Here is a 27557-nt window from a genome sequence, read left to right on the forward strand (position 1 = left end):
ACGACATTTTAGAAACGTTATTGGACATATTTCTATGTATAAGAAAAGATCATATTTTGTGATAATTATTTGCAACAGAAAAAGAATTTTAGAAGTAACATTTTTTTTATTTTTTTTTTTTTTTTGCATTTTCAGTAGGCAACTGTAAAAGAATTTCTCTAATGTTTGACCAGAAAACTGATCGTGTCTCTAGAGATCTAAAAGTATATATTTGTTATATCATGTATTAGAAAATACTTGGAGAAATAGTACATGCCTGCTTGTATGTATTTGGGGTTGTTTTTATTATTATTATTATTAGTGCAAGTTACGTACATCTCTTGCACTGATAAATGATTGTATGGGGGGGGGGGGGGGGGGGGGGGGGGGGTATTGATTGTGTCAAGTCGATGTTTGATCGAAATAATACTTGACGTTAGGGTATTCTCTTTCGAGAAATGTTGACTATTTGAAGTGAAGTGCATATTATAACGTTAGATCTGTCAAGAACGACATTAAAACAAAAAAATATCTGCAACAACTTTTTAATTTTTCACCAAAGAAAGTAGACGATATATAGAACTTCTCTATCCACTGGACTGTAAAAATCGGATAATATAGAGCTAATGTATACTGACAATTCAGAAATATTGTGCAAAAATGCATATTGATAAGGCTTAAACACAATCTTAATCCCAAACTCCAATGAATATTGTCATCTTTCGACGTTAGGTCGTCGCACTGCACGTCTCTCAAAGCCGGATATATATTTTGAAGGCTTATTATTATATTTTTACGGTTAATCTCGCCATTTCCGGATGGTCGGTTTCGGAAAAAAATAACATAGATCTGATATTAACAAAATATATTATTCAACTTGCTCGATATACAAGAAAGTGTTTATTTTCCGCCATTTTACCTAGCCGCTACATTGAGCGAACCGTTCAAGATCGCTAGATATCTAGCACGTAGCCCCTAGGCTAGCCGCTACGATCTTGAACGCAGCCCTGGTTCATTTGCGGTTACGGGAATAGCCGAGTAGTTACGATTGAGCGGTCGCGTCATCGCACGTGACCTCTGTGTACACATTGATGTTTTGGTGTAACCCTTGCGATCGCCTCCAGTACTGGTTTATCTGTGCTATATCACTCTATGCCACCTATTGGAAAATTAATTGAAGGTGATTAGTATTCATCAACATAGAATAAATGTAAGAATACTTCTCCACGAAATTTGTTTTAGGCCTATATTAAAGTCGACAAAACGAAACTAAAAATGTAAGAACTTATTCGTAGAAATTTGTCTTACGCTAAAGTCGACAAACGAAACTAGATTTACGTACGCTGTATTGAGGAAGAAAATGTATCATGATAAATAAGATATAGTCTCAAGATTATAAAGAATGAGATGCGTTTGAAAATTTATTCTTTGGGAGCTTTGATGGAAATCCCGCCCGTGAGCTGGAAGTATTAATAGATTTGTAATTAAATACTGTATTTATAATGAGTCATGTCCATAGGTGAATGTCAGTTATATTTATCTGGATTATATCAGTGTTATAGTAACACATTTCTGTTTTGAGTTCTTTCGTACTAAATCTGGAATATGGTTTTTTTTTTATTACAGTGTATATATCATTGTTCACTAAAGTTTCAACAGAGATGGAATGGCAGAGAAGGTGTTTAATCTTTTTTACGGGAGTTGGAGTTTTGGTGATGTTATTTCCTATTTACAAAGGAGTGGAATGGGTATGGACATATTCATGCATTTCTATTAAAAAAAAATAAGTGTTGAAAATATATGAGGGCATGAAATGCGAGGATTCACCAATCACGCCAGCAAACAGTACTAAAAGTGCGCTGGTGCCTCATAAAAAGCACATGTATACCGACGTGAAGCGGTGCAGTTCATATTTACAAAAGTGAATTTATGTACCATTTTTACAGTGTACATTCCATAATTTCTGTTTCAATAGGCATACTATAGTAATGAACTGATTAAGATTCACCTACACATCACATTCATGATGAAATGGCTATCAATACAATACATGTATGTAGAGATGTTGAAGGCAATATATATTCGACTTGCCTAGATGGTCGAGCGATCTAGCGCGCTGGTTACATGCTGCTAGGAGATTTGGTTCCACAGGTCGTGAGTTCAACCCCGGGTAGGGGTGGAAGTGTGTATCCAAATGAAGTGAAATTTTCTGTGCTTTATATACGTATTGATATATATATATATATATATATATATATATGTGTGTGTGTGTGTGTGTGTGTTCGCGCACTATGCCGACACTTACGACACGTATAAGGTTACACACGAGCAACCTACGACATCTTCAGAACCTACGACACAAAAGTGTGTCGTAAGTTTGGAGACCCCTTGAAATCGGAATTTTTCATCGTGTTTTACCCAGAAAATACAAAATTTTGTATAGTGTGAGTTTCCGGGTTACACACGACTTTTGTTACACACAACACCGAGCCATAATGGGGTGCTTACACACTTTGCATCCTTGCCACATTCTCGCGCATGCGCAAATTCAACTTCCTAAGGAAACGAGGTCGAGTGGATGACAATGCAAATGTAAGTGTTTTTGTTTATTTAATTGAATATAAGTAGTCAATTAATGATTTAAAATTGATATTTTTGTTCCCGTCCGTTTAGTTTGAATACATTGGGGTATGTGATGTATCGGTATTCTGCAGTAATGGTGAGAAAAAGTAAGTTGACCTTTGACACGACTAAGATACAATTAGATGCGTGTAAGCTTAAATAGTTCAATGGTTTTCATTTTCTGTATGTTTTTGTGTTTGTTTTATATCATCATGATTATCTTCAGTATTTTGGTTTATCATTGATTTGACAAAATGTTTTACAAATACAGAATCAAGGAATAGTTAGAATTTCCTCTTCAATACAATATCGGTGTACACGTTTTTTTTTTAGACATATGAACATCGTTAAAAGCAACAATTCTCTAAATATTAAATGAGAATTGAATTATTATACACAGTATATTTGTCATTCTTTGATGAATATGCGTATCTTAATGTATAACATTGATATATAACAAACTGACGAACAACTGGAATTTCCTCTTTAGAATATTCTATCTTAGCTTGGCAAAATATTTTCAATATTTTCAAAGATATAAACCCCGTTTCAAAGCGACAATATCAAAGAAAATTAAACAAGTACATAGCTCCAAAAAATTGGGTCTTTATTACCACTATTTTTGGATATTATTAACTGGTAACCGGTGGATAGCTCCAGCCTCTTTCCCCTTAATAAGGAAGGTGTGGTCAAGCGCGGTTAAACAAGTTCTTGGGGAAAATATTGTTTACCTTATTTTAAGAAATTGTTTAGATTTCATTTTGTTCCAACATCGACCAGTTGCAAAGATTTTGGGTTAATTTATCTGATGGTTGACTTTACGACATGGCTATAAACAACTTTATATAATATGTTGATTTATAGGCGTTGAAAGAAATTTCCAAATAAAGGGTGTTGAAATCAAATGGGACAAGGACATTTAAAGTATGTGCGGTTCAAGTGTCTCTCATCAATATGAATAGAATGAAAAATAAAGTAATTTGTCCCAAAATGAAGTCCCCCCCCCTTTCTTCTCTCCAACCCCATCCCCATTTGTGCATGCAGCTAGATCCAGTGTTTTCATACCAGACCAAATTCATGTTAAATTATCAATGTTTGTCCTGTTAAGAAGATATACTTTTTAAGTAAATGGAAACTCCAATCTAGTTCACTGAATTTATGAAAAGGCAAGAGCAGATCCGGATTTCTCTCTCTCTCTCTCAGAGTGTTGCCAAATCGGTGTAACTTACATTAAAAAAAATAAAGGGGTTTCGGTCAAGGGCTACCGCTATTTTTAGAGCGACCCTGAACACTAGCGACAGCGATCACCGCAACACCGGCACCAGAACATGTACAGACTGTTCAATCGAGTGGGGAAGATCCCCAGGGCTTTTTGTAAATTTCATATAAAGTTGCAGAAATGACATTTTTTATCTTTGTTTGTTTTTTTACTTATTCAATTGTAAGAAATCAGATACTATTTATATGTATTTCTAAAAATAAAATTGAAAAAAAAATAATAAATCCATTAAGAGATTCGAACTGGGTACATGTTATCGTGAGTTTCATAGACATCTCTAACGATTACGTAACAGTGTTTTAATCTTCACACTCTTGTTATTTCACACTCTCAAATAAATGAAGTTATGTAAATCAATTTTGTGTAGCCTATGTTTCAAAATATTATCTGTATTTTGCACCATTTACAAATGTAAAATAGTATTGTTAAAAATTCAGAAGTTTTTGAATTTGTCAGCACTTGGAGATTATTTTTCTCGTGCCGTAGACCGACTGAAGAAGAAAAAAAAGGGGTCAGATTATTTTCTTAGTGCTGTGTTTAAAGTTATGTATTAGTAAGTATAAAATGAGGATATCATTGTTTATAGACATCAGTCAGTGCTGCATATACATGTATTACCATTGTCTGTCTGTCTGTTTACCAGTATTTACAGGTATCTGAATTTTTAATCAGCTGTTAATCTGTAAATGGATACAAATAGAAAAATGGGAGGGGGGATGCATATAGATAGATATATAGTGTATTTATCATCTATTTATAGAGATAGAGTTTTTTCCTTTTATTTATTTATATATATTTATTGATTAAAATACCTGTGCAGTATAATGAGTATTGCCCATGTCTGTTGTAGGGGTAGTGGTAAAATAGTATGATATACATGTATGTATGATATTTTAATAATATTAACAATGAACCTACATTGTAATATTTTTGCCATAGTGTGTATATGAATTCTAGGTATCAGGACAACTCGCCCCCAAGACAACTCGCCCTCAAGACAACTCACCCCCTCATCGGGACAACTCGCCCCTAAGACAACCCGCCCTCAAGACAACTCGCCCCCTCTCTTGAGATAATTCGCTCCTACATATCATACATGTTTACAATTATTATTTTTGGTCTAAATCCAAGAGGTGTATTACCAAAAATTAATGAATTTCTTATAGATAGTATATACATCACAGACAATAAGACGTGTTCACATTAACACCGAACTTCATGTCTTTTTATGCAAGACGAACGATTTTAGTGGAAATCCAGTGTTTGGGTTCAGTAAATTCATCATCACTTTTATGTACATGTAAAATATATAATTTCAGCGGAAACAAGTTAGCGTTTGGTATAGGGGGAGTATTAGCTTGGTCTACAGCTGACGTAGTATAATTATCAATAATCTGCGTCTGTTGTTAAATCTAATTGTTTCATTTCCCCCAAGCTGTTATAAATTTACTTCAAACGTTATGAGTTACTCATCATCAGAGTTCTTTACACTTTGAAATCACCGCGTAAAAAGAATCACACTGCGTAAAAAGAATCAGTAAAGCAAAGCCGTTATAAAATTTCTAAAATGGGAATTTTATTTTTCAACGGGTATTAGTTGAGAAATGCATTAAAAGATAATTACATGTATCTTATGTATACTATATCGATAAAAGAAACACCCACACCCTCAAAATTTTCTCAGTATTAGAGACATTTAATCAATTACCTGAAGATCAGTAAATATAATTTTCCTTGCCAATTGATTTATGAAAAATATAACTTTTTCTGAAATGCAATAATTAAATATATGTATAATTCTATTAGAATTTACCATTCGTGTTAAAGTATGAAAGAAAAAGACGTATCTTTATAATTGTAATTGTATAATTAAAAGATTTATATAGCGCCCTATCAACATTAGTTCTCTAAAGCGCTTTACAAATGTGAAAGAAAAGATAATATAAAATCGATGTGCACATACATGTGAATAAAATATTCATAGTGTCAGAATTAAAATGCATAAATATTATTATTAATATATAGCGATATGATATGATTACCATAATAACATATGAAACAATTTAAAACAACCCTTAGGAATAATTAAATATGATAACAAGGACATAGGCATAATAACAAACAGCAGGGGTTTTTTTTTGGGGGGGGGTGTTTGTTTTTTGTTAACAGCACTGTAAGAGCTGTATGTAAGAGCACTAAGTATATAAAAATAATCACAAATTAAAAGCTAATTTAAAGAGATGCATTCTGAGGTCCACTTTAAAATTAGACAATGAAGTACATTGTCTGAGTTTAAAAGGCAGAGAATTCCAGAGACTCGATGCAGCTTTGTCCAAACGTCGATCCTCATATGTTTTCGTACGTGTCCGAGGTACCTGGAGAAGATGCAGAGATTCGGATCTTAGTGATCGTGTGGGATTGTAAACTGTAAGGATATCCTTTATGTAAACTGGAGATAGGTTGTTGGGAGATTTGAAAGTATGAAGGAAGTATCTTATATTGAATTCTGTACTCAACTGGGAACCAGTGAAGATCTATTAGAACAGGAGTAATATGGTCGGATTTTTTTGAGCGTGTTATTAATCTTGCAGCTGTGTTTTGTGCCCTCTGAAGTTTGCTGGTGTGTTTAGAATGAACACCATAAAGCAATGCATTTCCGTAATCTAATCTGGATGTAACTAGCGAGTTTACTAGAGTTTTACATGCTTCATCATTGATAAATGTTAAAAGTGTAAATAACACACACAAAATAAAAATAAAATGTGATAATATATTTATATATAATATTGGGGGCAGGGTTTGACACTAAGGCACGCCCGACCGACCGAGACTACTAAATGATAGGTCTGGTTGGGTAAAATGTTTATTTACTAGTCCGACTGGTCGTGTTAAAAATATGAACAAATTTAAGAAACTTTACTTTAAATCATAAAATATTTTATTCATAAAAAAAATAACTGTAAAGAGTTTGCGAGCAATTTAATGAACCGCATGATGACATAATCTCTATCTTTAGTTCTAATAAGTCGCGGTCGTAAGTGATGTTCTACGACATCTACACATTGTTAATGTGTGTAAAGTTATGTTTTGGTTAAATAGAATTATTGAATTCACTTTCATTAAAAAAAACACCAAAACAGTTCATTTGAATTGAATATAAGAAAGTGTTTATTAAACATATGTGCGGGAATGTCTATATAATCAAATATGAAATCTCGTCCTCAATGAAAGCAAAAGATGTCTCAAGAAAGAAAAAAAAAGGAAAACGTTGGGAAGAAACAAAGCAGCTAGGGCTTATGAAATAGAAATTTAAAAAAAAATATTGAGGTCAATTTATTCTAAATGGATTAAAGAATTTCCGTGCCGGTAAAAATTTAATGAAACTGAAAATAGGGTTGAAAGTAAAAGCATCAAATTGAATGACGAGATTAAAGATTTTTTTGAGACAATTAAATGCATTTTAGTTCAAACTTAACATTTTTCATTTAAATTAAGTACATGTATTTAGATATGGAGAATCTTATAAAAAAAAATTCTGGAACGTTGGTCAGGGCTAGTGGATGTAAGGTCAGGTCTAGCAAAAATCATTTTAAGTAGCCCGATTGGTCTAGTGCCCCAAAAAGTTATAGTCAAACCCTGGGGGGCGAGTGTCTCAAGAGAAGGGGGCGACTTGTCCTGAGAGAGGGCGAGTTGTCCTAAAAGGGGGCGAGTTGTCTTGGGGGCGAGTTGTCCAGCATTCGAATTCTATTGGTATCAATTATATAGTAGGCCTAGTAAGAATACTATTCTACTTCTATTCAGTAGAAATAGAGCAACACATACAAGAATATTTAAGCTTACATTTATGTATAGTAGTCTGGTACCACTAAATATATTAAGTTGAGTGTTCATAATATGTTAAAAATTCAGATCATGATGTTTATTTACATGTCAGAGGGCATAAACATGCACCATACTTTTCATGAAGCACCAACACTCTTCATGAAGTATGCTGGCGTAAAGCGCAGCAGTTCAGGGTACCTGTAAAGTGCGAAACGAAACGAAATATAACGAAACGAAATCCAACGAAACGAAATATGTCGAAAGGAAACGAAACCCACCGAAACGAAACGAAACCTACCTAAGCGAAATGAAACAAATTGTATAACCAAACTCTTTTAATTATAATAATTAAAAATGGCATCTTAGGCCCCTGTGAAAGTTACCACATATCAATAAAATTCGCCTCCCCTTTGATGTAGGCCTTCGGCTTAAATGATATAATTAAAAGAGATCGGTTATACAATCTGTTTCGTTTCGGTAGATTTCGTTTCGTTTCGGCGGATTTCGTTTCGTTTCGATTTCGTTTCGCACTTTACAGGTACCCAGCAGTTCATGCCCTTAAATACTTTAAAAAATTAAACTTATTTCTTAAATATGCATACATGTATTTGTACTTTAATAATCCATGTTTAGGAAATATTTCCATGTTATATATGTTAATCATATGTGTCACCATGCAATGTTAGATTGAAAAATAATATAAATACATGTGTATATGCAAACTAATGTTTCATTAGATTCTTTGCATTTGATTTTAATGTCAAGTTTCTTTTTCATAGTTGACGCAACAGATTATGAGATACAGATGAAACATGCAGGGAACCATGTAAATGATTCTGAAAGTGGCTACCCAGGTGCTGTTTAAGGAAGCTTGTAATAGGAGTGGAAAACCACCCAAAAACTATGTGTCTCAAAATGCCAGTAGAGACATAGAAAGAAGAGAGGAACTAGCTGGGATATCATTATGAAGAACCTAACCTCCTTGGAGTCAAGTATGTGACAAATTATTCATATAAATAATCATCCATGTCACCATGAGATCGAAATTAACTTTTTAACCACAAGAAATTTTAGGTACTGTATTCTTTTCCTACTAGGCTCCAATTCGAAATTTAACCAGCATTTTTCTATCGATTGCTTTTTTTCAGGAATTTAATAAACTATTAGCACCCCTTTTATCAAAATAAATGAGAAGAAAGTGCAATATCAAAAACAAGATTGGAATTTCTTTCCTTTAACATTTTTAAATGAATTATCAGGCAATGTATCATTGGTGGGGGTCATAGGGAACATCTATGCAGCATGTACTCACTATCCAGAGGTCCTCCACCTACAATTTACAGCATTATGTGGCTTGAACCTTAAGACTTAGTGTGTATTTAATTCTCTCTCTCTCTCTCTCTATCTATATATATATATATATATTTCTATTTACTCAATCCTGTGTGTAATCATGCTTAGCAACTATCCAGTATGTTTCTGTGTAACATATTCTCAGCCATGCGGATGTTTTTCGTTAGATGTCATTTTTTTCCCGACGAGTGAGGGGAAACCATCCCCTTACGAAACAGCCTGTAGAGAAATAAATGTTATGTGATTGAACTCCATCTGATCATCAATTTATATATATATATATATATATATATATATATATATATATAATCCAAATAGAAAGAGTTGATATCACACAGTCAAAATAATTAAATAAAAAAGCAGGAAAATATGCAGTTCCAAAATATATTCAAATCGCTAGTGCTTTCTGGATTTTAACATCCATCCTCAGGTGAATACAAATATTGAATACAAAGTTGTTTATCTTATATTGTTGTATATGTATATCTAAAACATTTGGAGATTTCATCACAGTGGCTCATCACAAATTAACCCTCTCTCTTCTATATTTACATGGGGGGGGGGGGGGGGATCTGGTATCCCAATAATCACTCCTTCAAATTTCTATTATGTCTCCTTTATTTTACTGACATAAGATTTTACGACCGCTCTCAATCGATCAGAGAAAGACCATAGTTTGTAAAAATACTTAGAATATCTGTTCGCACCAACAATATATTTGAAGGAACAATGCATTTTCTATCGTTTTTAAAACCACAGGAACTTTTCATCAATCACTCAGAATGGAAGACAGACTTGCATTGGTCAGTTCAAGTTGCTCTTCAGTTAGGATGTGTGAGAGTAGTTTAAGCAAACATCCCCCCATTTAAGAAATTATGTCATTGTGCTTCTGCACAACTAATCATAATCTTACGTTCTAAGTTTTTATAGTATGTACCTGGAATATGTCAATATAATTCCATTTTTCTCATTCATAAGAGATTTACCAGTTATCTAAATATTACGTATGCAACTAATCAGAATGAAATGCTTGACGTGTGCATGTGTAGGTATTCATATTGTAAATCAACAGCAAAAAATCATTTTAATTTAATTACCCTTTAATAAGAAAGTTGTGGTCATTTCAGTACCAAAAAATGAAAGAAAGCAATGCACGTTATGTGCATATGTCAATCTGTAATTCTGTTGATGTCATCCAACAGGTATTTGTATCATGTACATATGATTAGCATAATTAGTTTGAATTTCATGTTTGCATCATATATAAGAAAGCTGTGGAGATTTTGAAATTGTCTAATCAAAATTTAGCACAATTGTGCATGCACATGCTGGCTAGTAATTTTAACCATACCAATTTGTAAGTGCCAAGACATACTAAAATCCTCAACTTCAGAAGAATTTAATGAAAAACATAAACATTATGGTCCTTGAAGTATAGAAAAAATATAGAATCTTCAAAAGACAGGATATGCATATACTGAGTGTTGGCATTTTTGTATTACACCAATCTATATAGATACACATACTATCTACTATGCTGTGATATCAACTCATTCACTTTATTCATAAGAAAGTTACAGACATTTTAGTATTAAATCCAATCAAAATGAAATTTTGCATGCATGTGCAGATTGGTCATTTTGAACATGCAGATCAGTTAATAAATATCTTAAAAATATCTTAAAAATAAAAATCTTAAAAATTACAAGTCTTAATTAATAAATGCCTACAATATGAATATTAAACAATCTCAAAGAACAAAAAAAATTTTAGACTGATTCCCAAGTTAGTGTACCAAAATCCAATGCATGCACATTCAGACTAAAATACTATCTTTCTGCACATCCAAATGATATACATGTACGTACAATCATCTTAAAAAGATTGCATATAAAGGATCTGTTGTATAGTTATTGAGAACAGAGTATACCCTAAGTTCTGGGAACATAAATATAAGGAATCACTGTCTAGTTTGTCAGGGTATATGAGGTGATTAACAAATTAACATCAACTGAAAATATGAGAATTCATGCATAACAGCTTCACCATTTATATAGTTTGCATGCATGTATCATGTTCATGCTTTTATGGGATCTTTGTGAATTATGTCAAGGATTTGGATGATTTGAATATATTATAAAAGTGGCAAGAATGAAAATAACATGTTCTGCCATATTTTTGTTTTCGACAGTTTATTTTATTTTTCAATGCGTTGTTTTACACCAGTTTTATAACGTATGCAATGCAGTGTACACCAGTTTTGGACAAATGAAATTGGCCTTTAGTTTGCTTCATCAATATACAGACTCTATTTCAATTGATTATATATTAATAGTGAGTCTCATGCCAGTATAAGGCAATATACATCTTTCTCACATAATCACTAGTGTGAGACCAACTCAACCCATGTGAGACAGCCATACAAGATTTTTCTGTCTTACACTGCTAAGACATATCTTTGCTTGTGATGTACATATGTATGTCGTATATTTTCTGATTTACATTACACGATAAAGAAAAATAGTTTGTATTGTTTTCTTCAAATTTCAATTTGATATATATTGTGTATAGCTTTTTTATGGACAACCTTGGGTTTTGTACTTTACACTTATATTGTAAACCATTTTCAGGTATGCTGAGATCTTCATACTGTGTAATTAATTTTTGCATATATTCAAAGAAGGATTTCAATAATTTTGAATTTTCTCAAAGCTCTTGAATTAAAATACTGAACTGATAAAATGTGAGAAAAATAACACTTTATTATTTGCTCATGTGGGATAGGGAAATTCCACCTCTGGAACAAGATTCACTGCTTAAGACTCGGCAAAGTCTCGTCCTAGACTGCAAATCTTGTCCCCTCGGTGGAATTTCCCTATCTCCCATTCATACGAATGAAGGATTCCATTTATCACACACATGCAATGCACACGTGATATCATGCCAATATACATATGCATTTATCACACATGTAGCAAGTTTCAATGTTAGAACACATCTGATATATGCAGTGAGTTTTATGTCAATATATATTTATCACACACATGCAGTGAGTTTCAGTGCCAGTACACATTTGCACACATGTAATGAGTTTCAGTGCCAGTACGCATTTATCACATGCGTGTAGTGAGTTTAAATGCCAGTACACATCACACACATGTAGTGAGTTTCAATGTCAGTACAGATCAATACACATGTAGTGAGTTTCAATGCCAGTACAGATTTACCACACACATGTAGTGAGTTTCAATGTCAATACAGATTTATCACACACATGTGAGTTTCAATGTCAATACATATTTATCACACACATATATTGAGTTTCAATGTCAATACAGATTTATCACACACATATATTGAGTTTCAATGTTAATACAGATTTATCACACACATGTAGTGAGTTTCAATGTCAATACAGATTTTTCACACACATGTAGTGAGTTTCATTGTCAATACAGATTTTTCACACACTTAAACTGTTAAGTGAGTTTCAATGTCAATACAAAGTGATCAATTCTTTTGAGAAGCCTGTAGTAACCAACCATGTTGATATCCAAGAACTTTTTAACATTGTTATCTCTTTCTAAAATATTCAAAGTTTATATTCGGATTTCAAAAATCTTTTGTCTCTCAATCAACACATTGAAATTTGGTTTAAAGCATGTTGAATTTAGTTTCACAATCTTGATATGATTTAATTGTGATGATTTCAAAAATAACATTCCTACTCACCACCCTGCACCTCAGAAATTAAAATGTAACCTAGAAATAATGAATGCATTTAAAAAAAAAGAAGATTTAAAAACATTCAATATTTAAAATGATTGGACCAGTATTTCCTAATGTGAAATAATGTTAACGTGTACTGTGTTGTGCGGCGTGAAGACAAAATGTTTGGTAATAAAATAAGGTTATATTTAACAAGGAAAAAGTTTTTGAATAGGTATTGACCATATATTACACAGATAAGTTAAATAGGCAACTTAATAAATTTCAAATGATTAGGTCACTAAAGATCATTTTGGAAAGATCAAGGTCACTCAACATGTACCTTATATAGAAAAGAACCTTTATTTCAAAAGTTATATATCATTGTGCAAGTCATTTGTTACATGAAGTAGTTCAACTTCATTGGTTAGATGCAGTTTGGGGAAGCAATTACTAATATTCTTGTTATTGGATTTCACTCAAATAGAGACATCAACACTTGCCCGAGTCCCCACATACACAGGGTGGAAGTAACTTGTTTATGTGTTTGGAAAACGCGATATGTATATTACATATTTAAAGTTCATTTACATTTTGTTAATAGTAACTTACAGCAGTACAAACATTTTAAAGCTTTATCTCTTCAATGTTGTAGACTATATTCAGAGGGAATGCAGATACTGAGGCACCCAAGCTCATCTAGGAAGTCGGGAAGAAAAAAGCGAGGTATTTGTATGTCATAATTTGTATTATATTTTGTTATTCCCAAGCAAATGAAGTTTAGGAGGGTATATTAGAATCGCCATGTCTGTCTGTTGGTCTGTCTGTCTGTCGATTTGTCTGTAGGCATAATTTTGGCTGTACTCATTTTAGGAGACTAGCTAATGGAATTTTCTTAAAATGTGTACACTCTCTCAAATCATAAAGACATATAAAAATCTGCACCTAGGGTTTTCATAATGATTGGACAAAGTTTACTTAATTTAGATCATTTTGTTGTTTCTTTGAAATTAGAAAAATTTTGAGCCTTGTTTGCTTTAACTTAAGGGTATGTCCTGACCTTAGCAGAGGGTCATTTGGACAAGATTACAGATATTTTTATGCCCCCTAGATCAAAGATCGGGGGGGGGGGGGGATATTGTTTTTGTCCTGTCTGTCATTCTGTCTGAAACTTTAACCTTGCTAATAACCTTTGAACAGTAAGAGCTAGAGCTTTGATATTTCACATGAGTATTCCTTATGACAAGACCTTTCCGTGGGTACTAAACCTTTTGACCTTGACATTTGACCTACTTTTTGAGAAAAAATTGACATTGGTCATAACTTCTAAATGGTAAATATTAGAGCTTTCATATTGTGCATGAACATTTCTTGTGACAAGATCTTTCTACTGGTACCAAGATATTTGTCCTTTTGACCTTGGCCATCTTCAGAATTGGCCATTATCGGGTGCATTTGTGTTTCACAAACACATCTTGTTTGTCCTTGCCATAAATTGCAAGATGAGATAAACAGGAGAATAATATACTAGGTGCAGAGGTTGCTTGTGTTCAAAGAATGTGCAACAACCAGCATCAGATGATAATCATTTGGACAAGCTAGGTCAAGGTTTCTGGGTGTGCAATGCAAAATTCTTCTCTATAATGTAATTTTATTATGAAATAACTTCAGAAAATTATACAAGATTAATTAAAATATGATCAAAGAAATGTCATGACCCTGAACACAAGTCATTCAGACAAGTTTAGGGGCACAGTTTAGGAGTTTCAGATTATGAAGTCTTAGGAATGTTAATATTCTAAGTTAGAGGTGCATGGAGAAGTCATACTTGACACAGAGGCTGCTTATAGCCAAGAAGTATGTCATAAACCTTATGCCCAGGTTATTTGTAGAGGGTCATGATCACATGACTCAAAAGTCAAATGTTCTTTAGGCTGCACCAATTTAATGCTGGGATTTTGGACAGTCATATTTTTCTGTTACTCTACTCAAAGTTTACTCATGACCAGACTTTTGGACCAATGTCATTTTGGGAAAGTCAGGCTCACTCAGAATATACACCTTATATATAAGGAAAAGTGCCTTATTTCATTAGTTTTTAAACAAGTATGGATCATAAATCGTGCAGATAGGTAATAGGCAAATGGCTTTCAGACAAAGGTCACTCAAAGTCATTTTGTAAAGGTCAACATCACTCAACATATACCTTATATATGATAAAGAAACCTTCATTCCAACAATATATCAACATTTATTGAGCATTGTGTGAATCATTTGTTATTTGAAATAGTTCATTCAGGTGAGATGTATTTTGGGGAGCATACATCAGTTTTATCAATATTCTTATTTTATATTAAATATCTATTGGTAGTTTAATAAAGGTTTAGGATAGAACATTTAAAAAATATATTATTGATTTGAAATCATTTACTTTAAGTTATGGTAAATGATAGAGAAAATGAGTTGGACAATCTTTCAAGAAACTGTTGTACAACTGTTTCAAGTGATATGTACTGTCCATTCTTTATTACAGCCAATGTTCAGTGCCACACTTGGACCACTGCAGAAAAGGCAGCTTTGTAAAGACAATTTGAGACTTTCATCAAACTAGGAAAAACTTTGACTCAGGTTGACTGTCTAAAATCCATTTGGAAGGAGAAATCGCTGTCCAGTTTAACATGGTGTCGTGGAAAGTTTGCTGTTAAAAAAATTACTTCCTGGCAGAGGTGTTACAAAGAGTTAATCCAATTTTTATGCCCCCTCCATTTGAACGAGAGGGGACGTATATATTGTTTTACATGACTAATTCGGTCTGTAGAGCAAATCTTGTCTGCTCAATATCTAATGAATTCTTTTGCTTGACTGTTTCCAAACTTGGTACAATGATTGCCCCTAGATAGTGAATGAACCATATTAATTTACAGGTCACAGGGTCAAGGGTCAAACTGGACACAGTAAGATATTGTCTGTTCAATATCTTGAGAACGCTTTCCTGACAGACATCAAACTCGGTATACTGGTTTCTTTTAAGAAGTAGGTGGTTTCTTTTAAGAAGTAGATGGTTTCCTTTAAGAAGTATATGTCCCATAATGTCCCATATTCATTTTGAAGTCACAAGGACAAAGGTCAAACTGTACATAATAAAATATTGTCCACTGAATATTTAAAGAACCAACCCTTTACCTGACAGTTACTAAACTTGGTACAGCGGTTGCCCCTAGAGAGTAGATGACCCCTACTGATTTCCAGATCCCAAGGTTGAAGGTAAAATTGGACATAGTAAGATACCGTCTGTTCAATATTTGAGAACCATTCGCTTGACAGACATCAAACTTGGTTCACTAATTTTCCTTAAGAATTAGATACCCCATGGATTTTGAGGTCACAGGGTCAAGGGTCAAACTGGACATGACAAGATATTGTCTGCTCAATATATTGAGGACTCTTTGCTTGACAGATATCAAATCAGGTACACTTGTTCTACCTAAGGAGTAGATGACTCCATTTGATTTTGAAGTCACAAGGTCAATGGTCAAAATGCTACGGACATAGGTATTGTCTACACAATATCTTGAGTTTGCGTTTCTTGACAGACATCAAACTTGGTACACTGACACATCATAAGTGTAGATATCTAGTATTCATTTTAAGGTCAATGGTCAAACTACTCTGGACATCAGATTTTGTCCATTCAGTATCTTGAGAACCCTTGTTTGACAAACATCAAACTTGGTAGTCTGGTGCCGCCTAAAGAATAGATGGCTCCCATTGGTTTTAAACTCTCAAGGTCAAAGGTCAGGACTCAAATAACTGGTTATTTGAAAATATCTGCTCAGTACCTTTAGAGATCACATATAATGGTTGCCTCTGACTAATAGATACATTGTAACTTTTGCTACAGACATTCTAAATGATCATTTTCAATATTGTAATATGGAGGGCATATATGTTTCTTAAATCTTTCTTGTAAATGGTTTTGATACTAGTTTTATATACAAGATGTATTATCAGCATTTGTCATTCATTGTACACCATACATTGGTTCATTCAAAATTGATAAATATATAATCAACAGCAGTACACATGAAATAATTCTCCATCTATATCTTGAATTGAACAAAAAGTTTAATGGTATTCCAAGGCCTTATATTCATGTGCGATTGAAAGACTGAATGAATATACTAAGATAATATAACAGTATTTAACTAAAACTAATTGCAGTTTAACACTAATGTACTTATAATGTAATTGATAGTACCATGCTCTTACTTGTAACTTGTTTTCATTTATATTCAATAGATATTTCAAGTTTGATAGCTAACTCAAATTTCAAATATGAATGAACATTAAGTGTCTGCTGTTTTAAGACTAAAGAGTAGCTTTATTTACATCATATGAGGTTTTTTGAGCTAAATTGATCAGCTTTGTATGCTTATGAAATAAATATGTACACCTATATTTTGCAGTTGATTGTACTTTGCTTTAAAGAAGTCTTAAAATTGGTGTAGTTTTCATTAGGTTTGGACTTCGCAAGTGACAAATTGGATTAGGAGTATTTTTACTCAGTGTCTTCTCAAATACTAATGAAAAATCAAGACAATTTAATAGAGTCTTATAAATTCAGTATCTCTTGATAGATTGCTGAAAGAGTAGTACGAAAGAAAAATCCTGAACTCTGAACGATCAGATTCATGATGGTTGCAGGGACACACAGTATTTTTAAAAGTCCTTGGTACAAGTTCTTCCTGTGACTTGAGCAGTGTCTGTATTCAGATATTTAAAAAAAAAGATCTTTAAAGCACTGTAGTACACTGTCATATAACCAGGAATATTTCCTGTATGGTCACCTTTAAATGGCCTTTGGTGTCGTATTTCGACATAAAGGACATCCAGGATACAGACGCCTTTGAATGCAACATTGGTTATATTACAAGTGTGACTGATAAGGAGCGCCAAATTAACAAAAACTCAGATAAAAAGATCAGTTCAATTATTACCCGTAATAATCAATTGACGTGCTCATCAAATCAATCAGTGTTCTCATCAATTGATTAGGTGTTCACATCAATTATTGCGCCCATATATTAAATAATGCGCGCTGCCCATCAATTCAATGTATGAGAGCAATAATGGGTTTGCTGCGCGCATTTATTTAACTGATGACTGCAATACTTCAGCGCGGCATGTGATTTTGAGCTCCGTATAATTGATTTAATAATCTCTTTAATTCAATTGAAAATATCTTAATTATTTACAACGATTTTTGTACAAGAAATTAATGAGCACATCAACTCTTATATAGAGAGAAACACTTCAATTAATATAATGAATTCAAGACAGATCTAATTAGATAGTTGTTGTATCTAGAAGAAGTATTGCATGCATCAATTGAATAAATATCAATTCAATTGAAGAGAGCAATAATTAAATTATTACACACAGTAATTGAATTGAAGCGCCAGTAATTGAATTAAAGCTTTTTTTAATTAAATTGTGGAGGGCATCAATTCAATTGTTGATATCAGTAATTCATTTGAAGAGAACAACAATTCAACTATAGCCTAATCAACTCATCAAAGTATTCAATGCTATAAAGAATTCAATCAATGCGCGCAATAATTCAGAATTGTAGATTTTAGTAATTATCTGAACATGTTTCATTGAATTGTTGCAAGCATCAAATGAATTGATGATATCTTCAAATAATTAAACTTATCTTGAATTTAGCTTCTTAGACTGAAAACCTTTTTCAAATCTTTTTAACATTAATTTCTGTTACAGAAGAGTATATTTTAGTTCAACTGACAAAACACTAGACAGCCTCTCTCTCTCTCTCTCTCTCTCTCTCTCTCTCTCTCTCTCTCTCTGATATTTATATAAATTCCCCAAAAAGTTGTTTTTTGAGAAGTGGTTGAAACACTTGAGTTCCCTTTTAATTCCTTCAATCAACCGCCAGACTAAATGTAGTGACTTTCATATATATCAAGTTTATACACTCTGTAGTGAGTTTCCGGTGTGTGTTCACATGTGACATGGTGTCGTAGGTATCAGGTGAAAATTCAATTTTGTTAAAGACGGATTTTCTATATTTTAAGTATCAGAGCAATATAAACAATTTAATCAATGCGCGCTAGAAATTAGAATAGTAGATATTATTAATTATTTGAAGAGATCTTCAATTGAATTGTTGCGCGCATCAAATGAATTGATATTTTCAAATGCTTAAAGATGTCTTGAATTATTTGAGTTTACGTTGATTTGGTGATTCATAGACTGAACACCTTGTTTAGATCTGCTTAATATTAATTACCGGTATTATATAATGAGACTCCCCCCGGAAAATTGGCTATATATAGTAAGCCCCCCTCCCCCGGAGGAGTCTGGCAATATAGTTAGACCCCCCACACCCACACCCACCCCACACTTATCAATAGTGAGCCTCCCTCCTTCGTGATTGGTCTGGATTTCCATCGGAAGACTGGCTATGGTATTTAGTGAGTCACCCCCTTTGAGGGGTGGCTATATCCCCTAGCCCTAGTAGTGAAACTTCCCTACAATACACATACGTGGTTGGTTGCAATTTCATTAATATCTTTGATATATTGATTAAAGGGGTAAATTCTTTTGGCAGTCGTTCAACTACTGAATTGAATGCTCATTGAGCTTATGAAGGATCATTTTTTAATAAGATGCATTTTGCTATATAGCCAAATTTATTTAGGGGTAATACTGATAGTTAGCCAGGTTTCCGGTGGATGTGGTAGGGTTGCTTTATAGCCAGAATTTCGGGGTGGGGGGGGGGGGTAAATAGCTTGGGGGAAAAGCTATTCTTGTACTCTGTACAAGGACACAATGAATGAGCAGACGAATACATTTACTGTATATGTACATTTTCAATATCCACTCTTCGTCTTTTCATCAGACCTTATTTTTATTTGATATTATTGTGTAACACAGGACATATTATAAAATCCAACTTATACTGTGACATAGAAAATGTTAAAAACGGATATTGAACCAGTATTCGTGATTCGATGAAAGACTCTATATTGTCGAATGATAAATGAACCTTTTTCACAATTTATGTCGGGGAAAAAAATAGGAGTTTTTCCTTACTTTTATACCAAACACATAAAAAAAAATAGTTTAATCTCAATTTAAAAGGACTTTCATACAATGATAGACGATTAATAAAATGGTAAATAGAAACGTTTTAAATTTTCAACCTAGGACGTAAATATCCATCTGGATCCTCCATTATCCTAAATTCTTTGAAAGTAATTACTAAATGGCTAGGCATAAAGCAGATTTTCCGGAGGATGAACCTACTGAAGGGGGTATACGCTACAACACCAGGTGTCTCATCCCATGCCCCACCAGGGCTTAACCATGGACGCACTGAAGGCATAACGCCGGACTATTTAGACCCATTGCCTTTGAGGATTGGTACACGTCCTCCAACTCTTGCATCCACTCCTTGGTAGAACATCAAATACCTTTAATTAATATAACTTATGATCAAATATATAGGTTACAATGTGACACTTCAAACCGAGGCTCTTCTTCGGATATGAAGGTCATTGAAATATGAAAATATTCATTGCTAAACACAACCTCGTGCACTGGCCGAGAAGCCATATCGTCTGATATATAAAAAAAAAAATAGTTCTTTTAAAGGTACCAACTTTCCGGATAATATTTTGTGATAAACTGAAGTAAAACAATGCATAAAAGACTGGGGTTTTATTTCAATAAACACATGTAAATTATAGCGAACAGGACTATTCCGTATACCAAAGTAAAGACCCCCCCCCCCCCCTTTACTTTAGTATCCGGAATAGTCCTGTTTGCTGTAAAGGGGGATACTGTAAAATAAAAATTGTTGGGTTTTGTTTTGTTTTTTTTGAAAATGGTTGAAATGCTTGAGTTTCCTGTGCTCTCAATCAATCGCCAGACTAAATGTAGTGACTTTCGGGTAATATATCACGTTTAAACACTCTGTAGTGAGTTTCCCGTGTGTGTTCACATGAGTCATGTGACACCGTGTCGTAGGTATCCGGTGTAAATTCAATATTTTTAGAGACGGCTTTTCTATATTTCAAGTATCAGAACAATATACAGATGTCCCACATTACGTAAAAATGAATTTATATTCTGGTTAGCATAACTAGAACATAGTGTAGTGAGTTTCAGGTGTAAAGTCTTGTGTAGTGAGTTTCGGCATTATGCACGTATGTGTGTGTGTGTGTGTGTGTGTGTGTGTGTGTGTGTGTGTGAGTTTTAATTATAAGAATAGATGTTAATACATACATGTATTTGTAATTTATTTTAGATATGGCCCTTGAAGAACACCATAGAATACTTACTGCAATGGACATACCTTATTTGTGCACTGATAGTGGTAACTTTGATAGTCACTAAAGTCTTTTTAGTTTATCTCCGTTTATAAAATATATAGCATTGATCACTAATAGTTATATGTATTATGGGTTTTTTAAGTCACCTGAGTAAACTCAGATGACCTATTGCAATTGGTTGTCGTCCGTCATGCGTTAACAATTGAACATTTTTAACTTCTTGATAAATACCATTCCAATTCTTTTCAAATTTGGTGTGCAGCATCTTTTGAACACAGGGGACATCAATTGTAAATTGCAGGACTCTTGCACCCCCGGGGCCAAAACTTTTTTTTATAGAATTCCATAGTGAATTTCATGGTAGGGCTTAGTGTGTTTAGAATATTGAAAAACTTCATTGTTTTTCGACTCCTCTGTCTCATTTGTCACTTTAGTTTTGACGTGATAGTTAAATCTATAATGTGTAATTAAGCAATAATGTCATAACTCTTGAAGATTGAAAATGAAACCGGTTGAGTTATTTTCGGCATTCTAATTTTTCTTCATTAAACTATTACTTGTGTGGATATTTACTTATATTTTGGATTATATATATATATATATATATATATATATATATATATATATATATATATATATGTGTGTGTGTGTGTGTGTAACAGACAAGTTATTTTCACAGTTTATTCTTCATGCACATATCGTAAGATAATGACAATGTTCCTGTAAATGAATGGATACATTAGCTTTGTGACCGCGAAAAATATGCAATTACACAAGTCATAAAACATCTCGATATACTCCACTTTATCACAGATGCACAAGAATTTCTTGACCTCAACTATTAATATACAAACTGTAACATATATCCTATATAAGAATACATATGTAGCATACAAAGTCAAATGGACAAACTTGGGAATGCGCAATGTCCACAAACCTAAGCAAGGCACGTGATATCCAGCCCAACATGGCCACCATTGCAGGTCATGGTCAATACTGAAATAATATCATAACCAATGTTTTATAGACCTATTGATAAAATGAACACTGTCGGTTAACTAAAACTAAAACACACATATATACAAAATGAATACTTTCACCTATTAAACCTAAACAGTAGACGCCATTAGCTACATATATCATTTATGAATTCTATGTAAAAGTCTAACTGAGAAAACCCGCTATTTCCTGGCTCTATTTCTATTTATCACATACTCTCTTGTACTACCTTACACACATAATAGTGAACATATAATACTGTCAAAATATTCAATGCCAAATTATTGTGTATATATAAAGGACAAAAATATCACCAAACACTTGTACAACATCGAACAGGTCTTCGCTGTACTGTGTCTCGTGCAAAAATACCACCGAAATAGCAGATTATATTGCTACAGACAAATGACCAATCGCTGACCATCTTCACAAGTGTGAAAAATATATATATTTTATCCCACAAAGAAATGTTTTTACCAAAATATATACATAATAACTAATGAGATAACACTTTTAAAATTCACTTTGAATGATATTGATATCTTACAATTATTAACCATAGACACAGAATATTCTATTATGCTCTGCTCAATAGGAAGTATTCATGGCACATTGGATAAGACTCCCACTAAACAAATATCATATATATATATATATATATATATATATATATATATATATATATATATATATATATTTGTATTGTAAAAAGGAAAATTTGAAAGTGATCGTCTCCTTCATAGCAAAATTTCATAAAGCATATTGATGAATGTATGCATAAAATATTGTTGCAGATTGCATTTGGTAGAAATACAGGTTTGGTAGAAACAACCCAAAGACCGACATCCAACAAAAGACCTAAAACGGTGGTTGGGAAAAGTCAAGCTGTTCAAGTCAATCATGTGACTAAAAGAGAAACTAGGCTGCAGAGTGATTTTCTTGCTACAGCATCCTCAAAAACACCATCAAAAGGTAAATACATTAACAGCAATATTTATGTAGATTTAAATGTCTTACATCTGTTATTGTAGTTTGAAACTGTTGACTACACTGCCCACCATAAATAAATATACACTTACCAAAGTAAGTTTCTTGTGCATGAAAAAAATAAGTCACATTATCGATTCAGATCTATCGATACAAAATACATAACTGTTACATATAAGAAGATGAAGTTAGGCTTTTAACTTTTCATATCCTCATCTTTAGCTCACCTGAGCCAAAGGCTCAAGTAAGCTTTTCTGATCAAATTTGTCCGTTGTCTGTCGTTGTCGGCGTCGTAAACTTTTCACATTTTCGACTTCTTCTTAAGAACCGCTGCCACTAAGCATCCTTGGAAGAAGGGCTTTCAGGTTTGTTCAAATGAAGGGCCATGTCCCTTTCTAAGGGGAGATAATCACAAAAATCCAAAAATAGATGGGTCATTTAAAAATCTTCTTCTCAAGAACCACTGGGCCAGAAAAGCTGAAATTTACATGAACACTTCCTGACATAGTGCACATTCAAGTTTGTTCAAATTATGGCCCCCGGGGGTTGGATGGGGCCACAATAGGGGATCAAAGTTTTACATGCAAATATATAAGGAACATCTTTAAAAATCTTCTTCTCAACCACTGAGCCAGAAAAGCTGATATTTACATGAGAGCTTTCTGACATATTTCACATTGCAGTGTGTTAAAATCATTGCCCCCGGGTGTAGGATGGGGTCAGAAGGATCAAAGTTTTGCTTACAAATATATAGGGAAAATCTTTTAGATATGAGACAAGGTGACTCAGTTGAGCGATGTGGTCCTTGGGCCTCTTGTTTGTTAAAATACTTGATTTTCTTAATTATCTAAAGAGATATTATGCAAACCTTAACTTGAAACCGTTATACATATTATCGTGTATTTGATGAGCACTTTTATAAGATCCTTTAATTTTTCACCTTAAGTAAATCAATATTACAATTTAACAGACAATGCCGAAAATATTGAATGTTCATTAATAGCTTCTCATATATTGAAGTTGTACCCTTAACTGATTATTTTACTGTTATATATAGCTCTTTTTCATTATATGGATTATATTTCATGCCAAAAGGTGTAAAAAGCTAATGTGTATACTTATTTATGGTGGGTAGTGCATTTGTATTCCGAGATGCTAAGTTCCAGTGACCAGCATTTATAAGAGTTAGACCCTTTTGGGAACCTGTATGGACCCCTGATCCTAAATTTAAAAAAGCCATCTACAAGATATGCCTATTCATATATTATGTAAAAGTCTGCTTCCTCGTAAAATCCTAAAGGAGTTCAAATGCCAAGTGCGACAGACGTATTGTCAGAGTTAGGAAAAAGATGATATAACATGAATTAAAATTCGAGACATACGTCAATCTGAATTAAGTTTTCAACATTCTGAGAAAGAGTAGGCTATGCAATCAAAAAGCATTATGATTATGATCTTGTACTAGTATTTTAGAATTAATCATCTGTTCCTTTGACAATGCGTCTTACGATTTTGAATTTATCAAAAATGTGTTGTTTTAATTCTTTTTTAAATTTTGAGATATTTTCGTAAGTCTTTAGATTTGTCCTAAATTTGTGCTTGAAAAAATTATAAAAGTATGTGATTCTAGTTGTTATAAAGTTATGAGAATCCACCTGTCTCACAACTAAATTGCTGTTGTAAAAAGGTGATCTTAATTTGATTCTAGCGAGAACTAGTGAGAAAACCGCGGTGACAGAAGCAGTAAGAGAGAACATCATGATGATCGAGAAAGATCTGATAGTGACTGAGTCCACTCTGCTTGATGAAATGCAGGATTATCTGTCTGAAGAAGAAGTAAACATGATGAAAAATCGGTCTAGAAAGGATCAAGCTCACCTTTTTGCTGCAAAATTAGAAGCTTGTGATAATGAAACTTTCCTTTCAGTTCTCGAAATTTTGGTGAAAGCATCCTTTGGTCATGTTGCTGAGAGATTGAAAGCATCATTTGAAAAACATTCAACGTCCAAGTTAACAAGTTCGCTTTGTTCAGTTTGCCGTATACGATCTGAAGTTGATATTAAAAATCTTCGGTGTAATTTGAAGTTGGGGGGATTTTTAACACCCAGTCTTTACAACAACATTAATCAATGCCAAGCTGATAAAGGACATCAAAATGCATTATGGGAGGAATTATTTTTTCATCTAAAATCAAAGCAACCAAAAGAAGAGATAATGTGGAAGTTTATCAATTTTTTCAATACCCCTAAACATCAAGGATTACACAACCATCTTCGTAAACATCCACCCACTCGTTATGTCTGTACATGTTCCTGCAAAGCTAAATCATCTTTGGAAATTGATGGCTTGAAACCGAAAATCACTACCTCTGACACCAGTGATGAAAGTAACACACAAACCTTGGATTATCATCGGGAAGACGAATGGTATCTAGATGCTCTGGATTCTGCTACCAACTCTGAATCGGGATCAAGGGCCAGAAAATTACCAAAACTATGCCACGATTCTAGAGAAGTATGTTTAATTAAATTCTCTCTCTTTCTCTCTCTCATTCTCTCTCTCCCTCTCTCTCTCATGAAGGTAAATTCATGCACAGAAATATTTCACTTTCAGTCTAACAAAGCCGATGATCGACGCACTAAACAGAGATTCAATAACGATCCAATCAGAAAAGGAACAAAGAAGAATATCTTAACTCGACCTCGTCTATCTAGTGATGATAGTAGCTCCGTGAGTTCCCTCGACAGTAACCCAAGTAGACACAACTTCACATTAACTCAAATACCTCCCCAAGCGAAGAAAAGAGCAGAGAAAAGGACAATGCGAGAAGTGGAGAGATCATCAAATGAGAATTTTGGTGTTGGCCCATCAGAATTAATGGAGTCGGACACAGAGCGAAAAACCATTATTGAATCGATAACATTAAGAAAAACACCACCACCGATAATATCCGTTCGTCCGTATATTGCAGAATCAGATTTCAATTCTGATGGAGAATCAAGAAAGCACTATTGGATCCCCGATAACCCTTGCTACAGAAAATATCCAAAGGATTCCGAATTCTCAGAAGATGCTGTTCCTACAGCTTTTGCAAAGACTCTTAAATCTGGGGGGAACACACAAATCTGGTAACATGTTACTACCATAACAGTGTTGGGTATTCTCATACATGTACATACTTATACTTTATTGCGAATTGATGTGTAAAATTGCAATTGAAATCAAACTTAGTTTATTGTTCAATTCCTTTGAAATATGGTTGGTATCTTGCAGAATTACTTTATCTTTAATTGTAATATAAAGATGGAGAACATTATTTACTGTGCCGGCCAGCAAGGTATTCTAATTTTCCTGGACATGGTCATGTACAGGTGTCAAGGGGGGAGGGGGGTATAGAAACAAGATAATACACAGTGTAACTTGGGGTGATGTTAAGCATCCAAACATAAAACTTAATCATTAAACTTCAGACAAGATTAAAACAAAATCATTACAGTCATCATTATAAAATGAAGTTAAAAGTAAGGCAAAAGTGGGAATTTTAGAGTAAACGATGGCTGAGGAAAAGTAATGAACACTCCTAAAGTAAACGAAAAAATTACTTGCCTAATTACAACAAGTGTTAGAGTGAAATTGGATTTAAATCGTGGCAGGCTACTGACAAACAAGTTGATGATACAGGGGTTTTAACAGTCTCGTTTAAAGTCAGCATTTCGCAAATGCTATGGTCGTTATAACAATCTAGATTGCCAATACAACCTATCATTGGGTCAAATGCCGTCTGACATGTTTCATACCAATTGTTAGACTGTTCTTGGCACTGATTTTGACTACGGATTACTCTGTTTACCTGATCAAGACATAGAGCTCATGGCGAGTGTGACGGGTCGACAGTGGATGCTTACTCTTCTTAGACACCTGATCCCACCTCTGGGTTACCCATGGGGCCTTGTTTGCCCAACTGTCTATTTTGTATTGCTTATAGGAGTTATGAGATTGATCACTGTTCGTTATCTTCGCCTTTATAGGAGTTATGAGATTGATCACTGTTAATTATCTTCACCTTTAATTCTCAAAAAGACAATTTAGGCATCATGTGTGCTTCAGACACACTTTAGCTACAAAATGTGCACACATTTGTCTAAACTTAAATGAAGTGGATTAATGCAGAGACTGTTGTGACACTGACATATGTTTACATGTGATAACGCCTTTTATATAATTGCTTTTTAATGTTTTATTTATTTTCTATGTATTATGTGTATAACATTCTGTAGTAAGGAATATATGCATTGTAAAGCACCTTTGAGCGTACATGTACAAAGTGTATGAAAAGGGTGCTATATATAAATATGGTATTATTATATGTGTAGTGTATGTATATGTAGCATGTATATGAGCCTGTATGCCAATTAAACTTTACGTGTACCCTCTGGAAATGTTATTATAAC

General features: G+C 33.5%; 1 protein-coding gene and 1 long non-coding RNA gene across 7 annotated transcripts; both read left to right on the top strand.

Moving 5' to 3' along the window:
- Positions 1–887: 887 nt before the first annotated feature.
- On the top strand, positions 888–27539 carry LOC125676370 (uncharacterized). Of its 5 annotated transcripts, none has more exons than XM_056158314.1 (6): positions 888–1159; positions 1606–1727; positions 21096–21164; positions 22914–23091; positions 24815–25620; positions 25720–27539. In XM_056158314.1, exons 1-6 carry the CDS (start codon positions 1132–1134, stop codon positions 26236–26238), a joined length of 1722 nt encoding a protein of 573 aa, XP_056014289.1. In that variant the 5' UTR covers positions 888–1131; the 3' UTR covers positions 26239–27539. The 5 variants fall into 5 exon arrangements, with proteins under 5 accessions (XP_056014289.1, XP_056014292.1, XP_056014293.1 ...); XM_056158315.1 differs by having other exon boundaries at positions 1029–1445; XM_056158316.1 differs by having other exon boundaries at positions 1029–1189.
- Positions 2364–17221, top strand: LOC130052667 (uncharacterized). 2 transcript variants are annotated; one of them, XR_008801048.1, is made up of 4 exons: positions 2364–2571; positions 8482–8694; positions 13419–13489; positions 15297–17221. It is a non-coding gene; the product is annotated as an uncharacterized LOC130052667 (long non-coding RNA). The 2 variants fall into 2 exon arrangements; XR_008801047.1 differs by lacking the exon at positions 2364–2571 and adding an exon at positions 4122–4433.
- Positions 27540–27557: the final 18 nt, after the last annotated feature.

Source organism: Ostrea edulis, chromosome 3 (assembly GCF_947568905.1).
Source record: "Ostrea edulis chromosome 3, xbOstEdul1.1, whole genome shotgun sequence".
In the NCBI taxonomy this organism is placed as follows: Eukaryota; Metazoa; Mollusca; class Bivalvia; order Ostreida; family Ostreidae; genus Ostrea; species Ostrea edulis.

Excerpts from the sequence above, each read along its gene's own strand:
- LOC125676370 (XM_056158314.1), top strand. The coding sequence starts at position 1,132 with ATGCCACCTATTGGAAAATTAATTGAAG. Across the intron at positions 1,160-1,605 it reads TATTGGAAAATTAATTGAAG|TGTATATATCATTGTTCACT; the intron begins GTGATTAGTATT and ends TTTTTATTACAG. Across the intron at positions 25,621-25,719 it reads TATGCCACGATTCTAGAGAA|TCTAACAAAGCCGATGATCG; the intron begins GTATGTTTAATT and ends TTTCACTTTCAG.